At 37.1% G+C, this 21645-nt stretch overlaps 1 protein-coding gene across 1 annotated transcript in view; it reads right to left on the bottom strand.

Annotated features, from left to right (window-relative positions):
- NEGR1 (neuronal growth regulator 1) overlaps nucleotides 1–21645 on the bottom strand; it is an 840514-nt gene that overhangs the window by 167913 nt on the left and 650956 nt on the right. Inside the window, exons 5-6 of the mRNA XM_047873637.1 lie at nucleotides 19650–19770; nucleotides 3627–3778 (exon numbers count right to left, since the gene is read on the bottom strand). Coding sequence (XP_047729593.1) covers nucleotides 3627–3778; nucleotides 19650–19770 — 273 coding nt within the window. The remainder of the gene's footprint in view (nucleotides 1–3626; nucleotides 3779–19649; nucleotides 19771–21645) is intronic.

Here is a 21645-nt window from a genome sequence, read left to right as displayed (position 1 = left end):
AGGATATGATATAATAATGGTTAACATTGATTGAGTGCTTAGTTTGTTCCAGGCTGAGGGATAAATGCTTTATATGCATCATCCCATTTAATTTTCATCCCATAGATGGGAGCCATTATTGGCCTCATTTTATTAACAATGAATTAGTGAGACTTTGGCATTTGCTTACACAAAGTCACATGTGACTAATATGCAGCAAAACTGGGATCCAAACCAAGGCCTGCTTGACTGCTTTTACATGAAACACACACACATGCACACGCACATGCACACACACAGACACACACACACTAAAGAGTGTTGCATTTTTTTTATGGTCTTAATTATAGAAAGACTCCAAATTATAGCTTCTTGCCTTCTGTCTCCTTGGTGATCTAGACAATGCAGGTTATTACAAACCAGGAGTAGACTGTATCAGTCCAAGTTTTATCCTATATAGTTATGGATGGAGAACTGACTCCTAGTGGCTAAAGCTCTGTTAGAACGTTATTATCAATCAGTTTGAGGGTTTATATGTATAAACGCTACACTAGGCAACTCATATTTCTTATAACCCTCTCCCATTCATAGACGTTGTGAGATATGACAAAAATTCTTATCAAGTGACACAGTGCTGTCTCAAGCTAACATCATATGAATGTTAAGAAAGCTGCCTTCCCCCATAATATAGTTTGTAGATTCACAATGCCTGTGTTGGGTAACTGTACCATCCAAAGAGATTTAAAATGCTATAAAACTGTGTGTTTAAATATCCCTGAGTCTCATTTTTGTATAAGTTTTCGGTCAAACATTGAGCCCATTCATCTTTCATATACTTAAATCTGATATCTGGTATGTGCTGTTTACATCTAACCACTTATTTTTAAAAGTTTTATATGTTGAAGAATAGCATCCTAAATGATTAAAGTCCATTAAAAAACACAATGAGGACAAAGGTTATATGTAGAGGTTTAGCTTTGGAAGAGTATGTTGCAAATGATACAATTTATCTTTCACTCCGTTGATGCTTCTATGTTCATAGCAAGAGAGTGAAATGTAAGAGTTAAAAACTTGGGCTCTGGAGCAAGACTGTAGGGATTCAGCGTTTTGCTTTGTCCCTTATTTGTCTTTGGTCAAGCGTTTCATCTCTTTTCATCTTAGTTTCCTCATCTGTAAGAAGGAAATTATAGAATTTACCTCTTTGGATCACATGAGAATTAAATGAACAAATTCATATAAAGATATTAGAATAGTATCTGGTCTACAGGAAGCTCACAGTAAGTGTACCTTATAATTGTCCTGGTATTGTCTTACGTATCTAGAGATTACAAATACACACTTTACATCTACAACCCAGTTCATTCATTCATTTATTCATTAGCCATTTAATCACTTATCCAATGTTTAACAAATTCATTTAGTCCTTAAAGATTTATTGATTAGCTATTAAATAACAAGCACTGTGCTTGGTGATATGGGCCATAACATAATGAACCAGGTATTGATCCTATATTCTCAACAAACATAATTTCGTGGAGAGATAAAAAATTTATAAAAGTAACTATTGTACAAAATAGAAATGCTCAGTGTAATAAGAATTTCAGATGAGGTCATAGATGTTGTCTGAATATATAGTCATTTCTTCAACTTCTAGGTCTATGTCCAAAATTGCAGTTAATATTTGCATATTATGTCTTTGCTGATAAATTAATCAAACTGCACTAGTATTCCATAGCACCTCTACATACAGGAAGGCAGTGGCAAAGGGAGATAATTAGAGACCATTCTAAAGATACCATGTTTAGAAGCCCTTTTAGCAGTGCATTATTTCCAGATGATTGTGTTAAGGTTGTCAGAACACAACAAACACTTAAGTAAGTGACATTTGTTCTTAATCTGTCATATTCATTAATGTTTCTGTTTCAAAAATCAGAATGTGATTTAGAAATTTAAATAGCAAAGAGTTAATGTGTTATATAAGCCTTAAATTTTTCTTTATTTGCCTTATTAATTCATTAATTCTTTCAGGTTCTTGAATATTTAAATCATTTAAAATATTAATAGTATACCAAAGAAATATCAATATTTACATGAAATTGGAATTCACGTAGCTCTGTAATATTTTTAATGGTTTATATTATTCATAATTACACTAAATAAATCATCCTCATGGAAGAAACTCAAGCAAGTTTGTTATATACTATGGCTATTGCATGGCAAACAGTGGTTTTCTTTCAGAGTGTGGGTATTAAGAAATAGTAAGTAATATTAAGCTGGAATAATAAGTGATATGTTGTTTTAAAAGTATATAGAAAGCAAATCATTTCAAGTGATTATTTTCTACTAACATCAAACTAATATATTTTATTTAACATCAGAGGCTCTTAAATTGTCACAATTCAAAGTTCATAAATCATGAAACTTTTTTTTTTTTAATTTTTTTTTCAACGTTTATTTATTTTTGGGACAGAGAGAGACAGAGCATGAACGGGGGAGGGGCAGAGAGAGAGGGAGACACAGAATCGGAAACAGACTCCAGGCTCTGAGCCATCAGCCCAGAGCCCGACGCGGGGCTCGAACTCACGGACTGCGAGATCATGACCTGGCTGAAGTCGGACGCTTAACCGACTGCGCCACCCAGGCGCCCCATCATGAAACTTTTTGTAATATATTTTTAAGTAGTAGAAGCATTATATATCCCATGCTCGTTTCTGCAAAATGGAAGTGATCATGTCTGTGATGAACTACACAGTATTCACATTTTTCAGAGACACAGCTATATATATTATGATAATATAAATATACACGTGTCAGTGTACTATAAAGATATTAACTATAAAAGATAAGGATGACTTTAGTTAACTTTGTGGAAATGAGAAGATTGTATATTCTTTGCAATCTTCTTTGAACACTTTGAGAAACACTCCACTTCAAAATCAGGAACATTTTATAGTTATGAAAATGTGTTGTTTACTCAGCTTTTAAAAAGTACTGAAACTAATTGTAGGAGAAAATATCAGCTTAGGTTTCTCTCCCTCCAACTAATCCTCATGTTTATTCTTCCTTTTTTAGCAAAACCTTGAGAACCAAGATACATTAGAAATATAGTATTTATTTTAGCAAAACCTTAGGTTGTATTTCAAATAGTTTTGAGTAACAACATTATCTATATGGATAAAATATTCTGTCCATGATGATTTACTTACTCTTACATTTTATATATGGCATGTGAAATTCTCACTATTACAAGGTGAATGCCTAAAGAAAACCAACCAAGAGTAAATTCAACGGAAATTAACCAGTGCTTAAGGATAATGGAACACATTTAAAAAAAAAATGAAAACAAATAAAACCCCACCAAACCATCTTCAGTCAGAAGACATTTTTCAGTGGGTCCTATTATTTAGGTATCTTTTTCCCCTTTTCTCAGCTGTAAGACAGTTTTCTAAACACACATGGACTTCAACAGGGATTATAAAATTCTCAAACACCCATACCATGCAGGGGCCAAGTTTCCTCCGTGTAAGGGATGTGTCACATCAGGCTGAGTTTAAAAATGAACATACACCATTCTCAGGTTTTATCTCTGCTGATGGACAGGAGCCAAGGGGCCCCTGGGAGCATTCTGGCAACACTGTGTTACTTACGGTTGAGAGGCAGGCTCGCATTGGTTGTGCCTAGCTTGTTGGCAGCCACACAAGTATAATTGCCGAAGTGCTCCTGTGTCACATTGGTAACAGTGAGAATGGATCTTGTGCTAAAGTTTTGAATAATAATTCCTTGTTGGCCATTGAAGAGCCTAGAAGACAAAATCACCTCTAGGTTAATATGCATTGTGAATATCATTTTTGGTTTTATCTTAGTTGAGGTTGTCATGGCAACCCATAGACAGTTTGGTCCACACTAGTATTAGCATATAATGTGATAATGGTGCAATTATATTTTCCTTACGTGAGTAGATATAGGGGAGGAGAAGCTGTATGACAGCTGTGGATTGTTACTACAGGATTCTTCGCACTCTACAAAACACTAAACCGAGATTTCCACATGTCCTTTTCATACGCTGACTTGTATTTTAGAAAATTAAATGCACCACAGCAATAGAGTCTCATCTGTTAAAGTCAAGAACGAGTAAAGCAAATTAAATATAATGATTTCATTAAAAATACAAACCGATGGTTTCTAAAAAGCTGGCTAAGATATGTCTAGGCTTTTTCAGATAACATTGTTGGATAACTCCCCATCCAAGTTAACCCCACAACTGCAATAAGATGTTCTGAGTCCAGGGTCAACACCATTTTGCTGCTGCTACATACAACCTAGACAGATGACTTGCTTTTCACCTAGAAAACAGCTGCAGTATAGCACTGAGAAGAGCATTCCAAGTTGAGTCTTGTCTCAGTCACATTTGAGGAATGTGCTGGGGGAGTCCTCTAACCTTTCTGGGCCTCAATACAGGCTTCAGTTTTACCTGATTCCACCCTGATGACCCAACACTCTCTCTCCAGGCCTACCGGCAGAGGTATCACTCTCAAATAGGCTGGCAATGCATCACCGTTCTCAGGGCTTGCCACGCTCCCTCCATCTTCACTTTTTTCCTGATCTGCACCCAGTGGTCATCAGCCCTTTGTATCTCTGACAGCTGGATCCTTCCCTCTGCACTCAGGTCTGTTGTGTGTCCTATCTCTCTTACTCTAGTGCTCCTTAAATGACTCTTTCCCCCGCCCCGCTCTCTGCATGTTTCTCTTGAAATTGCTGTGGGATTCATAAAATCAAAGCCACATTCTTGCATTGTTCTCTGTAGTGGTTTCCATGCACATAGGTCTTTTCAACCCAAATAAATAGAATTGCCTTAAATTCCTCAAAAGACAGGGCCATATGGACATGCTTTATTTTATATTTGAGTCCTGCATAGCACTTAATAGTACCTAACAAATAACTCATAGATCAGCAGAATTGGGGTGACATCCCCACAACACAGGTGTTGGTAAGCCCCCTTCAGGGGCCCCCTCAAAACATTCTTTTTCTAAATATGAATTCTGTTATAATGACGATGCCAACCAGATGATAGCATCTTCCTAACTAACCCCAAAGTTTACCATGAAATGATGTGCTGATCACAATATGGGCTATGTAAGCTCATAGCCTGAATGGCATGGTATTTTTCCTCCTTAATATGTTCAAATTTTAGTAGCAAATATTTTTTTTAATCACGAAGATGCAAATAAATGGCATTCTCCTGAGAGTTTAGGTTGAACTCCTTTGCATTACATTATGTGACTTGCATCTGAATTTAGACAAAATATACTGTAGTTACATGAAGATTAAAATAAGCAGCCATGCTTGATTACCCTGGGAATTTCTTATATTTCATGTAATGGCTGAATTTGACTTATCCAAAACTCAAACCTTAATCAGATTAATAAAACTTTGACTTAAATAAACACTGAAAACATTAACTTGAGCAATAAACCCAATGATTCTCAACTATGACACAACAGAATAAGGCATAAAATATCAAGGATATGGCAGTTTTTACTCCTCTGTCTCATATTTCAAATCTATCAACATTTATGCCAAAATACCAACGTGATAATTGCATATTTTTCTGTATCACATTAATAACTTTATTTCTAACCAATATTATATGCTATGTATAAAAACTGATGGCTTCATTGGCCAGAGAGCTTCAGGGTTAGGCTCAAATCTATCTTCCCATGTTTGTGCTCATATGGACACATTGTCCAAAGGACTCAGCAGCTCTCTGGATTACTAAATTCCCATTGTGCCACACGTACCACGCTAAGATTCATTTTTCTGCTAAAGAATTAAGAAGAAATTAGTCAGGGACTTTATTCGACTAGACTCTGGGGAGAAAATTCTAAGGGAGTATATTTAGTAACTTGATGGCACTGTTTGCTTATGTTCCTTCAGACCATCTTTCTGAGTTGGCTTCCAACTCTCTGCCCTAAAATGTGTCTGAAGGCAAAGCCCCAGATGTTACTAAATCACACAGGACACCCACGCTCTGTATGTGTAGACCCATTTTTGGCCTCTGGTCAGGGGTTGCTGTGAACATCCTTATCAGAGAGCCACATTGGTGGCACGGTGGCACGTTAGCAGCCGTGACTCCTGCTGCTCCACTCATGCTGGCAAGTGATTATGGCCAATAAAACAGAAAAGTATCTTCCCTGGGGGGATTTTCTTCCCTCTAGAGGAAGCTACCTTTCTGAGATTACTGGAGAAGTCCAAAGTTTACTTTTTTTAAAGTCGGGAATTTTAGAAGTGCTGACTCCTCAAAATACCCTATAAGAACCTGTCTTTACCAGTAGATGGCTGGTAAAGCTGACCTTGAGGAAGAGTGACTTCTGAGATGGTGTCTATCTCTGAGGGTGTACTGTGATTTTCCTGTAGGGATCCTGTGGGTGCAAGGGGTGGAGAGCTTTCTCAGCTATTCAAATCAATTCTGAAATTTATCATTGCTACAAAGATGAGTTTGATGCCAGATGATTAGGGACTTGGCTGGGCAAGATCTTTGAAGGCTCTTCAAGATCTTTGAAGGCCTTTCAGTAGCTTAAAGTTGAAGAGCAGAATCAATCAGACACATAAATATAAACAGTTGTAAACACAACTGAGTTGATTTTAGTCACAATGGGGACCCTGTTAAGATGAATACTCCTGCCCTTAGTTACTGGATATAGAAATCTGAACCACACTTATAAGTCTCATCATGTATGTCCTGAATGTAATTTTACTCTTTGACTAAAAACATATAATAAAAGATGTCTTTAATTGGTGACAATTGTTTTCTTTATGAAATAGTTTTATTCCAAAATGGTTGGATATAGTAAAGAGAATAGTCTGTAAAAAGAATATTTGTCAATAAACACATATTTGACAAATTAAAGTATCATTCTGTATTAAAGAAAATGCTTGATAGCCTTCAAACATGCACATGTTAGCCTATTAACAGAATGACCCTGGCCTCATTGAATTTTTCACATCCATCCCAGACTTGTTTGAAACCAGAGTTCCTTGCATTGGTGATGTGAAATCTTGAAGTGACAACTCAAGCAATAGTTCACAATACACCTTGCAATAAAAACCAGAGAACTAACTCTGGAATATTGCCTTTTTGGAGTTCTCTCTTTTCCCTAAATACTTAAGTGTTTCAAGTTTTAAGAGAATCATTCTTGTATTGACTTAGAATCCAAAATAAGAGACGTCTTCTCATAGTCCTTTCCCACAGGAAGAGAGAAAACAATTGTGTTGGGTTAGTGGTTGGTTATGGAATTCTTACCCTCAGAAGTGGATCAGCAGCATTTGATGCTTGCTTAGAAATCCCTGGGCATTTTTGTTTTTTGCATTTTACCATTCAGTGGACCCCATGGCTGTAAGATCCTTCTATTATTGTGGACCCTACTGTCCTTTACATTTACCGCCAATGGTAGTTTATTCATACTGCTCTCATCAGAATGTTTGTGTTCTCCAAAAATTCATATGTCAAAAATCTAAACCTCAAAGATGATGGCATTAGTGGGTGGGGCCTTTGGAACGTGCTTAGAAATCATAAAGGTGAAACCATGATGAATGGGATTAGTGCCTTACAAGAAGTTCCAGAGAGCTCCCATAGCCCCTTCTGTCATGTGAGGATACAACAAGATGTCTGTGACCTAGAAGAGGACCCTTTTCAGACCATGCTTGCACCCTGATCTTGGACTTCCAGGCTCCTGAACTGTCAGATAATTTTCTGTTGTTTACAAACCACCCAATCTGTGGTGTTTTGTTATAGCAGCCCAGATGGATGAAGACACATACTGAGGATCATTGCCCTTACTCTCCTTCCTTCTGCTTTTCATTAATGCCTCATAAATCTGTAAACTGCAGGCCATCTGCCCTGTCATCAGATGATGCAGGCAACTCATAAGTAACACAGCCTGACCAACTAACTTGTTCTGAATTAGAATAGCCATATTTTCAAGTGTCAGTCATAAAGAAATAGCACATAGAAAGCATACTAATAACTTAAAGATACTTATAAATCTGACCCATGAAATGTTCACAAACTTTACAATCATAGCTTCTCTCAGGCAGTAAGTAAGATGGACAGAAGAGTCCATAGCAACATCACAACAGCAAAACTGACCACCAAGCCATTGGCACTGACTGATAAGACTGCAAAACTAAGTGGTATAGCTATACCAAACCTCATTCACTTTATATATAAATCCAGCCTGATGACACATTTTGGGACTATTGTTTGCTCTGCGCATTTCCAGGTCAAGCGTAACAATAAATATTCTGGAGAAACAAGCTTATAAGCGCAAATAGTCACTGAAATTCTTCATTGCTAATGTAAGAAATATACATAAGTGTATCAGACAACAACATTTAAAATGTTTAAATACTTTAAATAGGAGTGGGAGAGGTGGACTAAATGATGATTGATCTTTCATCAGAGTACAATTATAAGGAAACATGATAATATATCATGCTGTATAACTGGATAAGATTATTATGGCCTTATTAAGTGATTTTTGGGTGATAGTATACCAGAGATCAAAAATAGCAGGGGACAGAAGGTAGTTCTTGATTCATAAGAGATATATGTACAAAGAAAATGAATATTACTTCTCACAATGGATTGCAGGCTTTGAGTTCCAAGAGGTGGTGTGAGCTAAGGATACAACTCAAAAAAGAGCTTTAGAAAAAGTCATGGGTGATGGTAAAAACGTCACAGGTGATACAGTCATAATGGAAATGAAGTTCTACTTCATCATCAAATGATGATTAAATTCCTTCTATGCTTAAGGCACTGGTTTAAGAACCAAAGTGGGGAAAAGACAAATGGACACAGTTCTAGCTAAGGACCTTGGCTACACTTAAAATATGAAGATGACATCAAGATCATATAGGTCCTTACATGACACATCTCAATGTCTCTCTCAGTGACAGAGTTCTAGCTTACATATATTTTGCTTCTGCATCATGGCTATATTTCTCGTCTTTTCCACGAGAGCAGGAATGCTTTATGTATGTGGAAAATGTTAGCTGCTCTCAACATATTTATGACCGAGGTAATCTAACACTAAAGAATTTCAATGCTGTACAAAAAAGTTTGTGTTAAGACTGTGTGAAATTGACATTCAGAAAACATTTAGCATTTTCAAATGTAAGTCGACTAATCTTCATAGCATCCCTAGGAGGTAAGCATTACTAGTCCCATTTTACAGATGAGAAAAAAAAAGTTTAGAAAAGTTAAGTTAATTTATCTTCCATCATCTGGTAAGTGGTAGAACCAACATTCAAATCCAGGTCTTCTGACTATCGATATTATTCCAAAATGGTACTCAAATCATCAAATAGAAGCCAGGATACTGTATTTTAGTTTGGAAAGACAAGTCATAAATCATTGGTGGTTCAAGGAAATTAAGTAAGCCAAAGAATAGAACCAGTGGAGTTAAATAACCAAGTAATACGTGGTATCTATGCCAGGAAAACCAGATCCAGTCCATGGGGTAAATCTAACGGGATAGAGAGTTAAAAAAATGTAAGGTTCAGTTCAGCTGAGATTCCCTGGACCAGAGGTCTCTTAACTATCTATGTGGGGCTTAGCCATGCCCCCAGTCTCCTACAGTAGCTGTCTTTCACTTCCAATGGAGTCATCCTTTGATATGACTCAGTCCCAAGATGAGAAGTGTGAAATGGTCTCTTGCCACACTCTTTCCTCCTCAAACTACCTTCCAGGACAACACACACCTTCAGCATTGATTATTGTTTGTGTTTCATCCCCTAGGCTCACTAAATATTTGGGTTGCAGTAAATCTTTCCCCATAGTGTATATGTGGAATATAGTCAAGAATGGCAGAAAAAAAACATAACCTAGGAGATGGCAAGAATGCAGTAATTTTAAGTAAGTTCAAAGTTGTCTTTAAAGTTTTCTAGTAATGCTATGGAGTTAATGTGTTCTTTCTGATTTAGTCAAATCATTATCACATCAAAAAGCTCTCTTTACCAAAACATTTCAGGTATAAGTTTTCATAGATTTGTATGACTTTGGATTACTGTCCATATTCCCCATTAGAGTGCAACTCCATTAGGGCAAGTTTCCTAGCTTTTGCTGTTCATTATATTCTAAGCGTGGGGCATAATGTTGTGTACTTAATAGGTATACATTTAGTAGTTATTGTATACTTATGTTGAATTGTATGAATTATGTTTTTACATTTTTGTACTGCTTAGTTTTTTCATCTGTTAAATGAAAAAAATGAAACCAGGTTCAAAGTGTTGATGTAAGAATGGTTTTTAAATATATAAAATGTAATATCTATGAACACACTCATTTATATCAAATGCAGTAGGCACTAGACATATGATAGGTGTTATTATTGTTCAATACTAGGGTCTGTTTCTTAGACAGAACAGATACATTTCCTCTCAGATGGCAGCAAAATATTAAATATTGAAAATACAGGAAATTATTTTTAAAGGAAAGATCTAGGAGAGTGACTGAAAAGATCATAGTATCATGATTTCAAGATGTGCCAAATTCGGTCTCAATTACATGTGTATTATCAACCTCATCTAGCTTTTTCACAGATGTGCAGGGCTGATAAAAAAAAATAAAAGTAAAAAGAAGGAGGAGCAAGTACTGCTAGATACCAGAGAGAAATGAAAATTGATGTGAACATGCTGCCATAGCAACCTATTGGTTTACTGTGTTGTTTGGTACTTAAGGCTTGAATACAATATGATATCATTTATTCCTAGGAACAGACTGAAGAATATCATGCATCAATGTCTCAGCCCCAAGGGGTATCTATCTTTAGTTGCACATTTGAATAAATTAATGTATTATAATATATTAGGACATTTTAATGATTTTAGACTTTATTAGGCTATTTAAAATGTATGCCTTGTTTACTTTATCAATTTTAATGAAATTAATAATTTTAGATTAGAGACCTTTGGGTTGCCTGGCTTGTGATGGTTTGATTCACATGGGGAGGATATTACCTTTAACTTTACATCAAATAAACAAAGGCTATAGTGCAAGTGTCAGTCCTCCCCTGACTGCAGTGAGCCTTGTATCCCTGACAACCTGGCCTATGACTAGATTTTTTTCCCTCTGCTTGAACTGCCTTTCTAATATCAATGTGCGCAAGACTTTAATGTCAAATTTCATCCCATAATATACCAACACAACCATTTTGCAGAGATCACATTCACAAAAACGAAATCCTGGAAGGTCAGAACTGAGCAAGAGAAACCAGTGTCTTTTCTGCAATCATGTATTGGGTTTACAGTGTCCTACAATCTAGGGTGACAGATGCATCTTGTAGTGATATTCTCTTCTCAGTTTGAAACTGTATTAAAATAAGAATGGCTCTACGTTCACATGATTATAAGGCCCCACTCATTCTTGCAATAGAGTGTATTTCAAACACCATGTTAGATGCTGGAAACACAATGGTTGAGCAGGGCAAAATCCTCATGCTCAGGTAGATTATAGATTAGGAGAGGAGAGACTAGTAAAAAAAAAGTTGAGTATAGCTTAAAAAGTGCTTTGATAGAGGTAAGAACATGGGAGAACATCTGGAGAGACTCCTTTCCTAGTAGAAAGGGGTCAGGGTAGTTTTCTGAGAGAAGATGATATCTGAATTGAGACTAAAGGACTAGTGGAAGGTAGCCAGGATGGGTGTGTGTGTGAAAGGGGCTTATAAGCAAAATGGCCAACATATTAAAAGGCCTGAAAGATAGAGATCAGGTCACAGTTTGTGGCCAAAATATTTTAGGATAGTTATCACCCTATTGTGAGATGGTAGAATGGCAAGATTTGTGGTCAGAGAGGTAAACAGGGGCAAGAACATGAGGCCTTCCATGCCATACTGTGATGTTAGGACTTGATTCTAGGGACATTTAAGAACCATAAGATTAGGTATTTAGTTTGGAAATATTGCTATGAATTTTAACAACACAGCTGAAATCTAGCTGTTTACTAATGGACTGTGTGTGCAGTATTAATACCTCAATTTTAGTATATCCCAAACAAAACTCAGCCCAGCTCTCTCAAACCTCTGTTCCTATGTTCCCAGCCTCGGTTGACAACTTCACCATTCACCTTGTTCCTGAGATGGAAAACTTAAAATTATCTTCAAATGGTCCTTTCCTTTTAACCTAATCAATCACTGATTTTTAATTGCACAACTAATACCCTAGGTTAAATCATATTTTATATCTTTGCCATCCAAACTGCTCTGAGAAACATTTTATGAAGACAGGGATGGGATACTTTTACTACTTTTGAAAAGTCCTTCAGTGGCTTCCCAAAGCCTATGGAATCAAGTCTAAATGCTTTATCATGACATTTAAAATGCTCCAAGTCTTGCCCTAGCGTGCATTTTTAAAAATTTTTTTTAATGTTTATTTATTTCTGAGACAGAGAGAGACAGAGCATGAGTGGGGGAGGGGAAAAGAGAGAGGGGGACACAGAATCCGAAGCAGGCTTCAGGCTCTGAGCTGTCAGCACAGAGCCCGATGCGGGGCTCGAACTCACAGACTGCGAGATCATGACCTGAGCCGAAGCCTGAAGCTCAACCGACTGAGCCACCCAGGCGCCCCCCTAGCGTGCATTCCTAACCCTACCTCCTATTTTTTTACACCTGATTTCACTTCTTATACCCCAGGGAATAATAAAACCTCTCTGCACAATGCTTATATAACATTGACTATGTTCTTTCCTTTCTTATGATTATTCTTGACTCCTTGCAATGTTTAGAAATACTGTTCTCTGGTATCAAGCACAAAAGCTACCTGTTTCCTGAAGCATTTGTTAATATTCTGATTTGAGCTGAATGGACCCTTGCTGTGCACTTTCAAGGACTTGACTTAGGCTCCCTTAGGATTTTCTTATGTGGAACTTATTTCATTTTGGTGATTTTTATGATAAACTGTAAACTCTAAGTCAGGGAATGCAAACTGGAATAGCCCACTTTCAATTCTGTTTGACTGGCCCAAAGTTTTAAATGTGATAATGTGTATGTATGTCTTATGGTCATGTGTCTTCCGTTTCCCAGCAGTTGAAATGCTCTCACTTATTTCATATATTTATCTTTTGCTTCCCTGGTCTTGGTTGATAAAATCTTCACAGGGGCAACCAAATTGTATTGATAAGACTTGGGTTATGAACTAAAAAGAGTGAAAAATCAACAGAATAAAATTAAAGATAGATAGATAGATATAGATAGAGAAATAACACTAGAAACACAAGTTTCTTCAATGCAGGAACTTACTGCCTTTTCAGTCTTCAAATTACATCACAGTTAAGTGCCCAATGCACATTTGTTAAAATCTCAGGTGAGCAGGGAAGATTATTTCTAACATGGAGTGGTAATGAAGTTATTTCCAGTACCCTTCTAAATCAAAATATGCAACTGCTTAATCTTATAAAAATGGCTTTGCAAATGAGGGGAGAGAGAGAGAGTGAGAGAGAGAAAGAGAAAGGGAAAGAGAGAGAGAAAATGAATTAACATTTCTAGTCTCTTCTTTAAAATTTTTTTTTTACATTTATTTATTTTTGAGAGACAGAGAGAGACACAGCACAAGTGGGGGAGGGGCAGAGAGAGAAGGAGACACAGAATCCGAAGCAGGCTCCAGGTTCTGAGCTGTCAGCACAGAGCCCAATGCAGGGCTCGAACCCACAAACCATGAGATCGTGACCTGAGCTGAAGTCGGATGCTCAACCGACTGAGCCACCCAGGTGCCCCTCTAGTCTCTTCTTATTAATCAAAGTTATGGTATAAATCTAGAGAAAATGGATATCTTGACATGACTCAGGAAATTATGGGTTGGTGTGTTTTTGTTTTTAAGATCATTTCGTTGAGGTATTTTATATATATATATAAAATATGTATATTATATATATACATATATATGTGTATATATATATATATACACATTAAATATATACAGACATATATATCTGTACAACTCAATGAGTTTGGGTTAAGTAAACACCTGTGAAATCATCACTACCAACTCCATAAACATATTCATTACCCACCAAGTTTTCCTGAAAATTAGACTTTACTTCCCATTTTGTACTTCCCTTCAGTGACTCATTTTACCTTTTTGAGATAGTTTTTTTTTTCCCTCAGGCATAATCTAGCTAGAATTATGTGAGCAATGGGCAAGATAGTATACAGCCAGTTACATGTGTTATAAGATTACAAAGCTAGCATGTAGGGTAAAATATGCATGGCATTAAAATTTCCCTTGAAAATTCCTTATTTTAAACTAACATACTTTATAAGAGTCTCCAAAATGGAGGGAAAGTACTCCAAGTTGGATACAAAGTGATCTGTTGGATTATAAGAAGAAAATAATAGAATGCCCATTTATGTTATAATTGTATCTCATCTTTTAACTTTTATCTGTTTCAGGTCATTTAATGTTTGCAATATATATTGCAATATACTTCAAAAATGCATACAATTTACAAATAAGTATGCATATACTTAGTTTTTGCTAAGTTTAAAATTTTACTTATAGGGATATATATTTCAAAAATTTTGTGGACCACTGCCTACATCACTGATCTAAAACACGATGGTAATGCCATCTTCACAAAATGATACAAAACCCATGTTTCTGCAATATCTATTTAAACGTTAGTCCATTACAATTTACTTTATGTTTTTAGTCTTAATCTTAAATAAATATACTGTTTTCAAGTCATAGATTAATTTAATTTCATGTCATCAAAGACATTATTTGCTTAATAGTGCTTTGCCTATTCTGAAAATACCCTTCCACTGGATATAAGGAGTCTATTTCTTTTTATCAATCTTCTCTATTATCAAGAAAATAAGTTAATATTTTTGGCTTTCTATATAATTGAGCTCTGAACTCTGATTTTCCCAATACTAAAATGTATATGGAGTAAAACTAAATCTGTGAGCACTGTACCTGCCAGGTATGCTGAAAGAGCCTATAGTGTTAAAAAATATAACCATTTTATACCAAAGAATAATATTTTAATAACAAGTATATAACTTTAGTCATTCTCATGATGCTTATCTAAACAGTGCAATAAACTAAATGTCAAATGGCTAATATGTCTAATATAAAATATAGTTTTTTGGGGGGTGCCTGGGTGGCTCAGTCGGTTGAGCGGCCGACTTTGGCTCAGGTCATGATCTCGCGGTCCGTGAGTTCGAGCCCCGCGTCGGGCTCTGTGCTGACAGCTCAGAGCCTGGAGCCTGTTTCAGATTCTGTGTCTCCCTCTCTCTGACCCTCCCCCGTTCATGCTCTGTCTCTCTCTGTCTCAAAAATAAATAAACGTTAAAAAAAATTTAAAAAAAATAAATAAAATATAGTTTTTTTTTTTATTGCCATCCATGTCAACCATGAGGGAGACAGTGTGGAAGCTATTTTGAAGATAGTATCTGATGATTCTCAACTTTTGGTATTCATGTCCCCATTTTGCCCCTTCCACATTGAATAGGGTCACTGTGTAACCAGTAAGATATTACTGAATGGCAGAACATAACTTCTGGGACTAGGTCATAAACAGCTTCTACCTTGCTCTCTCTTGGAACACTAGCTCTGGAAAAAGTCAGCTACCATGTCAAGAAGACAGTCAAACAGCTCTATGAAGAGGTCCACCATATGGTGATTAACTGAAGCCTTCTGTCTATAACAAGCACTAACTTGCCGGGCATGTAAGCAGATCCTTTAGCTCTAGTCAAGCCTTCAGATGACCGGTGCCAGGTGACACGTGACTGCAACCTGATGAGAGACCCTGAGCCATAACTATCCAGCTAAGCTGCTCCCATTCTGATCCACAGAAGCTGTGATAATAAATGCTTACTGGTTTAAGATGCCGAGTTTTGGGCTAATTTGTTATTTGGCAATAGATAACTAAGAGTGGCACTGTATACAACAGAAACAATGTGGGCTGAAAGGTTAACAATAAAATGTGTCTTGATGGCATCTTTTAAGTTGAATGCTCTTGGGCAGGTTAAGTCTCCTGTGTCTCACTTCTGTCATCGGTAAATTGAGGACAATAAATTGTGTCTCACAGACGTCTGAAGAATAAGTGAGATAAAAGAATTTAAAGAACCTAGAAAGTGATTTGTCCTCAGTAAGCGTTTGTTTCCTTCTTTTCTTTAAATTGTGCTTTATTTTGCAGTTTTTTAAAAGGTTTTTAGATTATTCTCAGCACATAGAAATGGATTTTATAGGATGTGGAAGAACTATAGGTAGAGATAGGACTAGGGATGTTGAGGTACTGACTTTTTTTTTTAATTTGCTTGTGTTTATTTATTCGTATTTTATTTGAATGAAGATCTGGCTTTGAAGATCTTAATTTAAAAGAAATTAGTTTTATAAACATTCTCTTAAGTAGACCTGAAAGAGTAAGTTATTCCTGACTATTTTTGTAAGCTCCAACTATAAAAGATCTCTAGGAAACAAAACTTCTCCAGATCTTGTAAAAACTCTGCTACACTCTGACAGGGTCTTTGACAGCTTCATGTTTCTGTTAGTGACCCTGAGGTCAAGAAAACAGCTCGGAAATGTGCTCTATCTGTTTCTTCTCTGTGTGTCTACCTTGACTCCATTATTTCTGTGTCTTTGACGAAATAAACTCAGAAAGTCTGTTTGTATGTGCAGTCTTTTATTTTGCTAATTCACAAATGACCTGCGATGCCTTTACCCCTGCCATTTAGTATTGACATTTCAAATTATTTTTGATAGTCTCTGAAGTGCCATGACCTACACTAGGTGCATGGACTCTGCATGAAGATTTGCAAGACTTCTTGAGTTCAAATCCCAGATCTGCCACTAACTGTCTGATTTTGTGCAAATGACTTAAAAACACTCCTTGCTTTGGTTTTCCCCAAGCAAAAGGTGAGAATAATAATAGTATCTATCTTATCAGTTTGTTGTGAAAATAAATCGGGCTAATGTTTGTTAACAATTTTGAACCCTGCCTGTCAAACAGCAGGTGCTTTTTACATGGATAGTTTTTCATTTTAATGAGATAAATATTTGGATGGCCTGGGCCCAGAAGATAGCATGGTAAACCCACTCAGGGAGTGTAACAACCATCATTCAGCAACTAGAAGCCTTTCCTTTCCCACTCTGCAGACATTCTCAAATTTGCTTTATGGTAATTTTGAGGGGAATTTATATACTCAGTGGGATTTGGTAATTTGGGTATTTCCTTAAATATAACCTGAACAAATGACAAATGTACACTTCACTCTGAAACCAAAGTGTGTTTGCCTTTGACAGGTGCATCTGATTTTCACAGCTGCCAGATTTTCTCTAGGTGTGTGAGTGTGTTGGGAAAGGGCATTGATTGGGGAGAATCAATCCACTATTTTTTAGCAGTGGTTCTAAACTCCTTTGAAAATGTAATGAAAGCTATAGTCCATCTTTCCAGTAGGGAAAAAAATCACTGAAGCTATGACTACGGACACCAATGGGTCCTTTGCTGTTTTTGCTATAGGCCAAGAAAGTGGACTAAGGATTATTGTAGCCTTTTATGACAATGGTTTCTGAATTTAGGAAAGGAAAAGAGAGAAACAGAAAAAAAAATTCAGGACATCATTTCACAAAATACTAGAAACCAAAAAAACTTTAACAAAGGAGCTTTCACATGTACTACTAGGGATAATTCCATTAGCCTGTAAGAAAGGTATGACAGGTTCAGCAGTGACTTTGAAAGCTATACTAAATAGTTTGTCATTATTTATTTTTTTAAAAAAAATTTTGTTTCAACGTTTATTTATTTTTGGGACAGAGAGAGACAGAGCATGAACGGGGGAGGGGCAGAGAGAGAGGGAGACACAGAATCGGAAACAGGCTCCAGGCTCTGAGCCATCAGCCCAGAGCCTGACGCGGGGCTGGAACTCACGGACCGCGAGATCGTGACCTGGCTGAAGTCGGACGCTTAACCGACTGCGCCACCCAGGCGCCCCAGTTTGTCATTATTTAAATTGTGCTTTGTGGAGTACCAGGGATTTGGGGGAGGCCCTTGCAAGGACAGTCTGTTAGAAGGGAGGGTTCTGAGCAGATGGAATTGAAATTCTATTCATCCCACATCTAGCAGAGAAGTCCTGCTTTCATAGATATTACTTGCTGGGCTTCCATATAAGATAATATTTGAACAAAGGGTTTCATAACTTTCGAGGATTGGGAACCGTTCTTCTAGATATTTGTCTATATAGATAATCACAAACTGGAAGCTTCTCAATCTGGATTATCAGAATCTGAGAAAGGTTATATTGGCTGATATACAATATTGTACAGTAGGGCCAGGGTGACCACAGACCCAGTTTATCTACTTCTAAGTATATAAAAATATGGGGCTTCTATGAAGCTACAAAGAGGGAGATTTAGAATTAGTAAAAACGTTAATTAGTAAGAAGAATTAAAAATGGAACACACCAAATTGCGAAAGAGGCTGCATAAAAATAGTTGCAAACAATTTTAGATAAAAGCAGAGCCAGTTATTCGGGTCAAATGAGATAGTTATGGGGATATCCTTTATTGTTAAGGCTGCTGTTGAAGAGGGAGAAGGTCTTCTACAAATCCACTTTTGATTACAGTTTAAGAAAAAAAAATAGCTGCTTATGTCACATCCAGTGTCATCCATTATGGCAATATCTAAGCTCATAATGTCATTTCACCAGTTTTCAGTTCAGACATTTAGCTGTAATTAGTCATGAGCGATGGTATAAGTAAGTAAACCCCATGCATATATGTCAAACAGTACACAATTGCCAATATTCAGCTTTTTTGGCTATAAATGGCAGTTTCATATGGTCTAATCTAACATTTTCTTGAACACGTTCCTCCCTAGTTTTGAAGCAAAAAAAATATATTATAGATAATATCCTCCCCTCTGCATTACATCTTCCAGTTGACCCACAGGGGTTCCACTCTTCTTTGATGTCTTGATAAGAGCAGCTGAAGAAGTCTGAATGAGCCTACTAGTTGAAAGTAAAGAGAAAGTAGTCAAGTCCTGTCTTCTCTTGTTCAATAGCTCTTGTCAAGGTTTTTCCTGGGGCTCCTCAAGGGGACAATCATATAGAGCTAAAGTTCCAGTAACCCTAAAATCCCCTTGGTTAGTCCTTTAACTATGTATTTTATCTCCTCTACAGGCCCTTTAGTGATAGAATATCTAAAACACAGTGTTCTGTAAAATGAAATGTTAAAATGCCTTGTGGGAGAGTAAGGCAGGTGAAAGGGTTGAGACTTATCAAGGAAGCCAGGCAGAGGCAGCAGCTCCGATTGCTTTTGGAGTGCACTCATGGAAGCTGTGCCCAAGTCCTTTAAAAGCTAGTTTACTTTCCAAGTAAACATGGCTGCCAGCAAGAGCAATGGTGTTCTGGTTCAGAAAAGAAGGGAAGGAATGAAATGCATCAGTAATGTGGGATTTTCAGGCATTTCCGAGATCCTATAAAACCAAAGTGGACATTTCTTCTAGATGCTATTAGCTACTCATCCCTCCCATGTGGGCCCCTTCAGTTTGCCTGCCTGCGAGGAGGCTGCTGAGAATCATTCAAGCCAGTTAAAGAAATGGCTTAAAGTAAGCATCTGAAACACAAACACATTAGCTCAAAGTGCTTGAAACACAGTAATAATCACAAAGTCCTTACTTCTTCTCTCCTTTGTACCATTCAAAGGCCGGAGGCGGCACACCTGCACCTTCGCATCTTATCAATCCACTGCGTCCCGGGGCCACGGTGCCAGATTTAATTTCCTGAATTGTAGGAGCAACTGAAAAAGAAACAAACAAACAAAGAAACTGGTGGGTAAGTAAAACTAATCTTCAGCAGAAATATAACACACATATATTTTTATTCCTTCTATATTCAAAGCAATCTTATGCCTGATAGGCCAATGCATCACATCTTCAGTGTTTTATGCTTCTAATACAAGACTAGTCATTTTCAGCTTCATTTTTCACGTTGGACAATAGATGAATGTTCCCAAGAAGTGCAGAGTAAATGCAATACATTTTGGCCATGCTTCCTGTTGGAAAAATGGCATTGTTGAGGGGAACACTTCATCTGTACTCCAGTCAAACTACACTCCCATAATAGCTCTCATTTATTGAGTGATCACTAGGAGCCAGTCACTGGGCTTGCTGCTTTATTTTCACGATTTCCTCACAGTAAATGCTAAGCTGGATGGTATTATCCCAAAACCATAAATATGAAAACTGAAGCTCAGAGAGGTTAAATAATTTGTCTAAGGTCACATAGCTACTTAGCTGCAGGATTTGGGTATAATATTGGCATATTGATTTAGGTATATTGACTCAAAGCCTGAACTCTTTCATTATTCTGTGCTTTTTTCTGCTTACTCCCTGTGCTTCAGCACATTAGTGATTTTTTTTTGGGGGGGGGGGGGTTGTTTCTTCTACCTGGAATGCTATTCTTTTCCATTTCTACAAATTCGAGGCCCAATTAGGTATCTCCATGCTCTTTCCTGTTGCTCTGGTTGAAAATAGCTCCCCCTTCTCTGAATAGTAGATTTAAATCTCTCATAATGTATAATGTATACTTTCTATCTTGTATTGTTATTATTTATGGATATGTCAGACTTTCTTGTTAGCTGCTTGAAGGCAGGGTGTCTGGTTCATATTTGCATACTCAGAGATCAAAGCACACAAAATGATGCATAAAAAGCTTCTTTGTAGCATAGTCACTCCTTTATTTTTTGAAAGGTTATTTACTTTGAAAGAGAGCTAGAGCAGGGAAGGGGCAGAGAGAGAGGGAGAGAACCCCAAGCAGGCTCCGCATTGTCAATGTGAAGCCTGACGTGGGGTTCCGTCTCACAAACTGTGAAATCATGACTGGAGTCAAAATCAAGAGTCAGTTGCTTAATCCACCCAGGCACCCCATAGAGCCACTCCTTTATTCATTAAATAGCAGTTGAACTATCAATATACGCCTAACATTTCTCAAGGTACAAAGCAGTTAAACTCCCTGACATGATGAAGTTTACATTCTACATGAAGGGAGGGATGGGAAGATAGACTACAAGCAGCAAATAAAATAAATAAGATTTAAATACAATGTTAGAAGGTGATAAGAAAATGGTTTAAAAAAGAGCAAGATAAGAGGAATTAGAGCAAGGCATGGATTGCAATTTTATGTGGGGTAATCTGAAGAGGATTCATCAAGAAAAGTGAGATTTAAGCAAAAACTAGATGTAGATGAGTGAGTTTTCCCTGTGGCTATCCATAGAAAAAGGCTTCCAGGATGAGAGAACAGCTTGCAGTGAGGCCCTGAGGCTGAAGCAAGCTTGGTTTGTTTGAAAATTACCAAAGATATCCGTGTGGCTGAAGCAAAGAGAAAGAAGAAAGATTTTCAGGAGATAGAGTGTGATGATGGTTAATTGCTGCCAACTTGACTTGGTCACAGTGTCCAGCTATTTGCGAAACATTATTTCTGGGTGTGCCTGCTTTTGTATGGAAGTAACCTTCAAATTGGTGGACACAGTAAAGTGTAGGGCCCTCTCCCAATTGGGTGCACATAATACATTCCATTGAAGGCATGAGTAGAACTAAAGGGAGAGGAAAGGAGAATTCACCCCTTCTCTGCCTGACTGCTTGAGCTAAAACATCGGTCTCCTTTCCTTGGACTG

Source organism: Prionailurus viverrinus, chromosome C1, assembly GCF_022837055.1.
Source record: "Prionailurus viverrinus isolate Anna chromosome C1, UM_Priviv_1.0, whole genome shotgun sequence".
NCBI lineage: Eukaryota > Metazoa > Chordata > Mammalia > Carnivora > Felidae > Prionailurus > Prionailurus viverrinus.
This window is presented reverse-complemented; position numbering and strand designations above follow the sequence as displayed.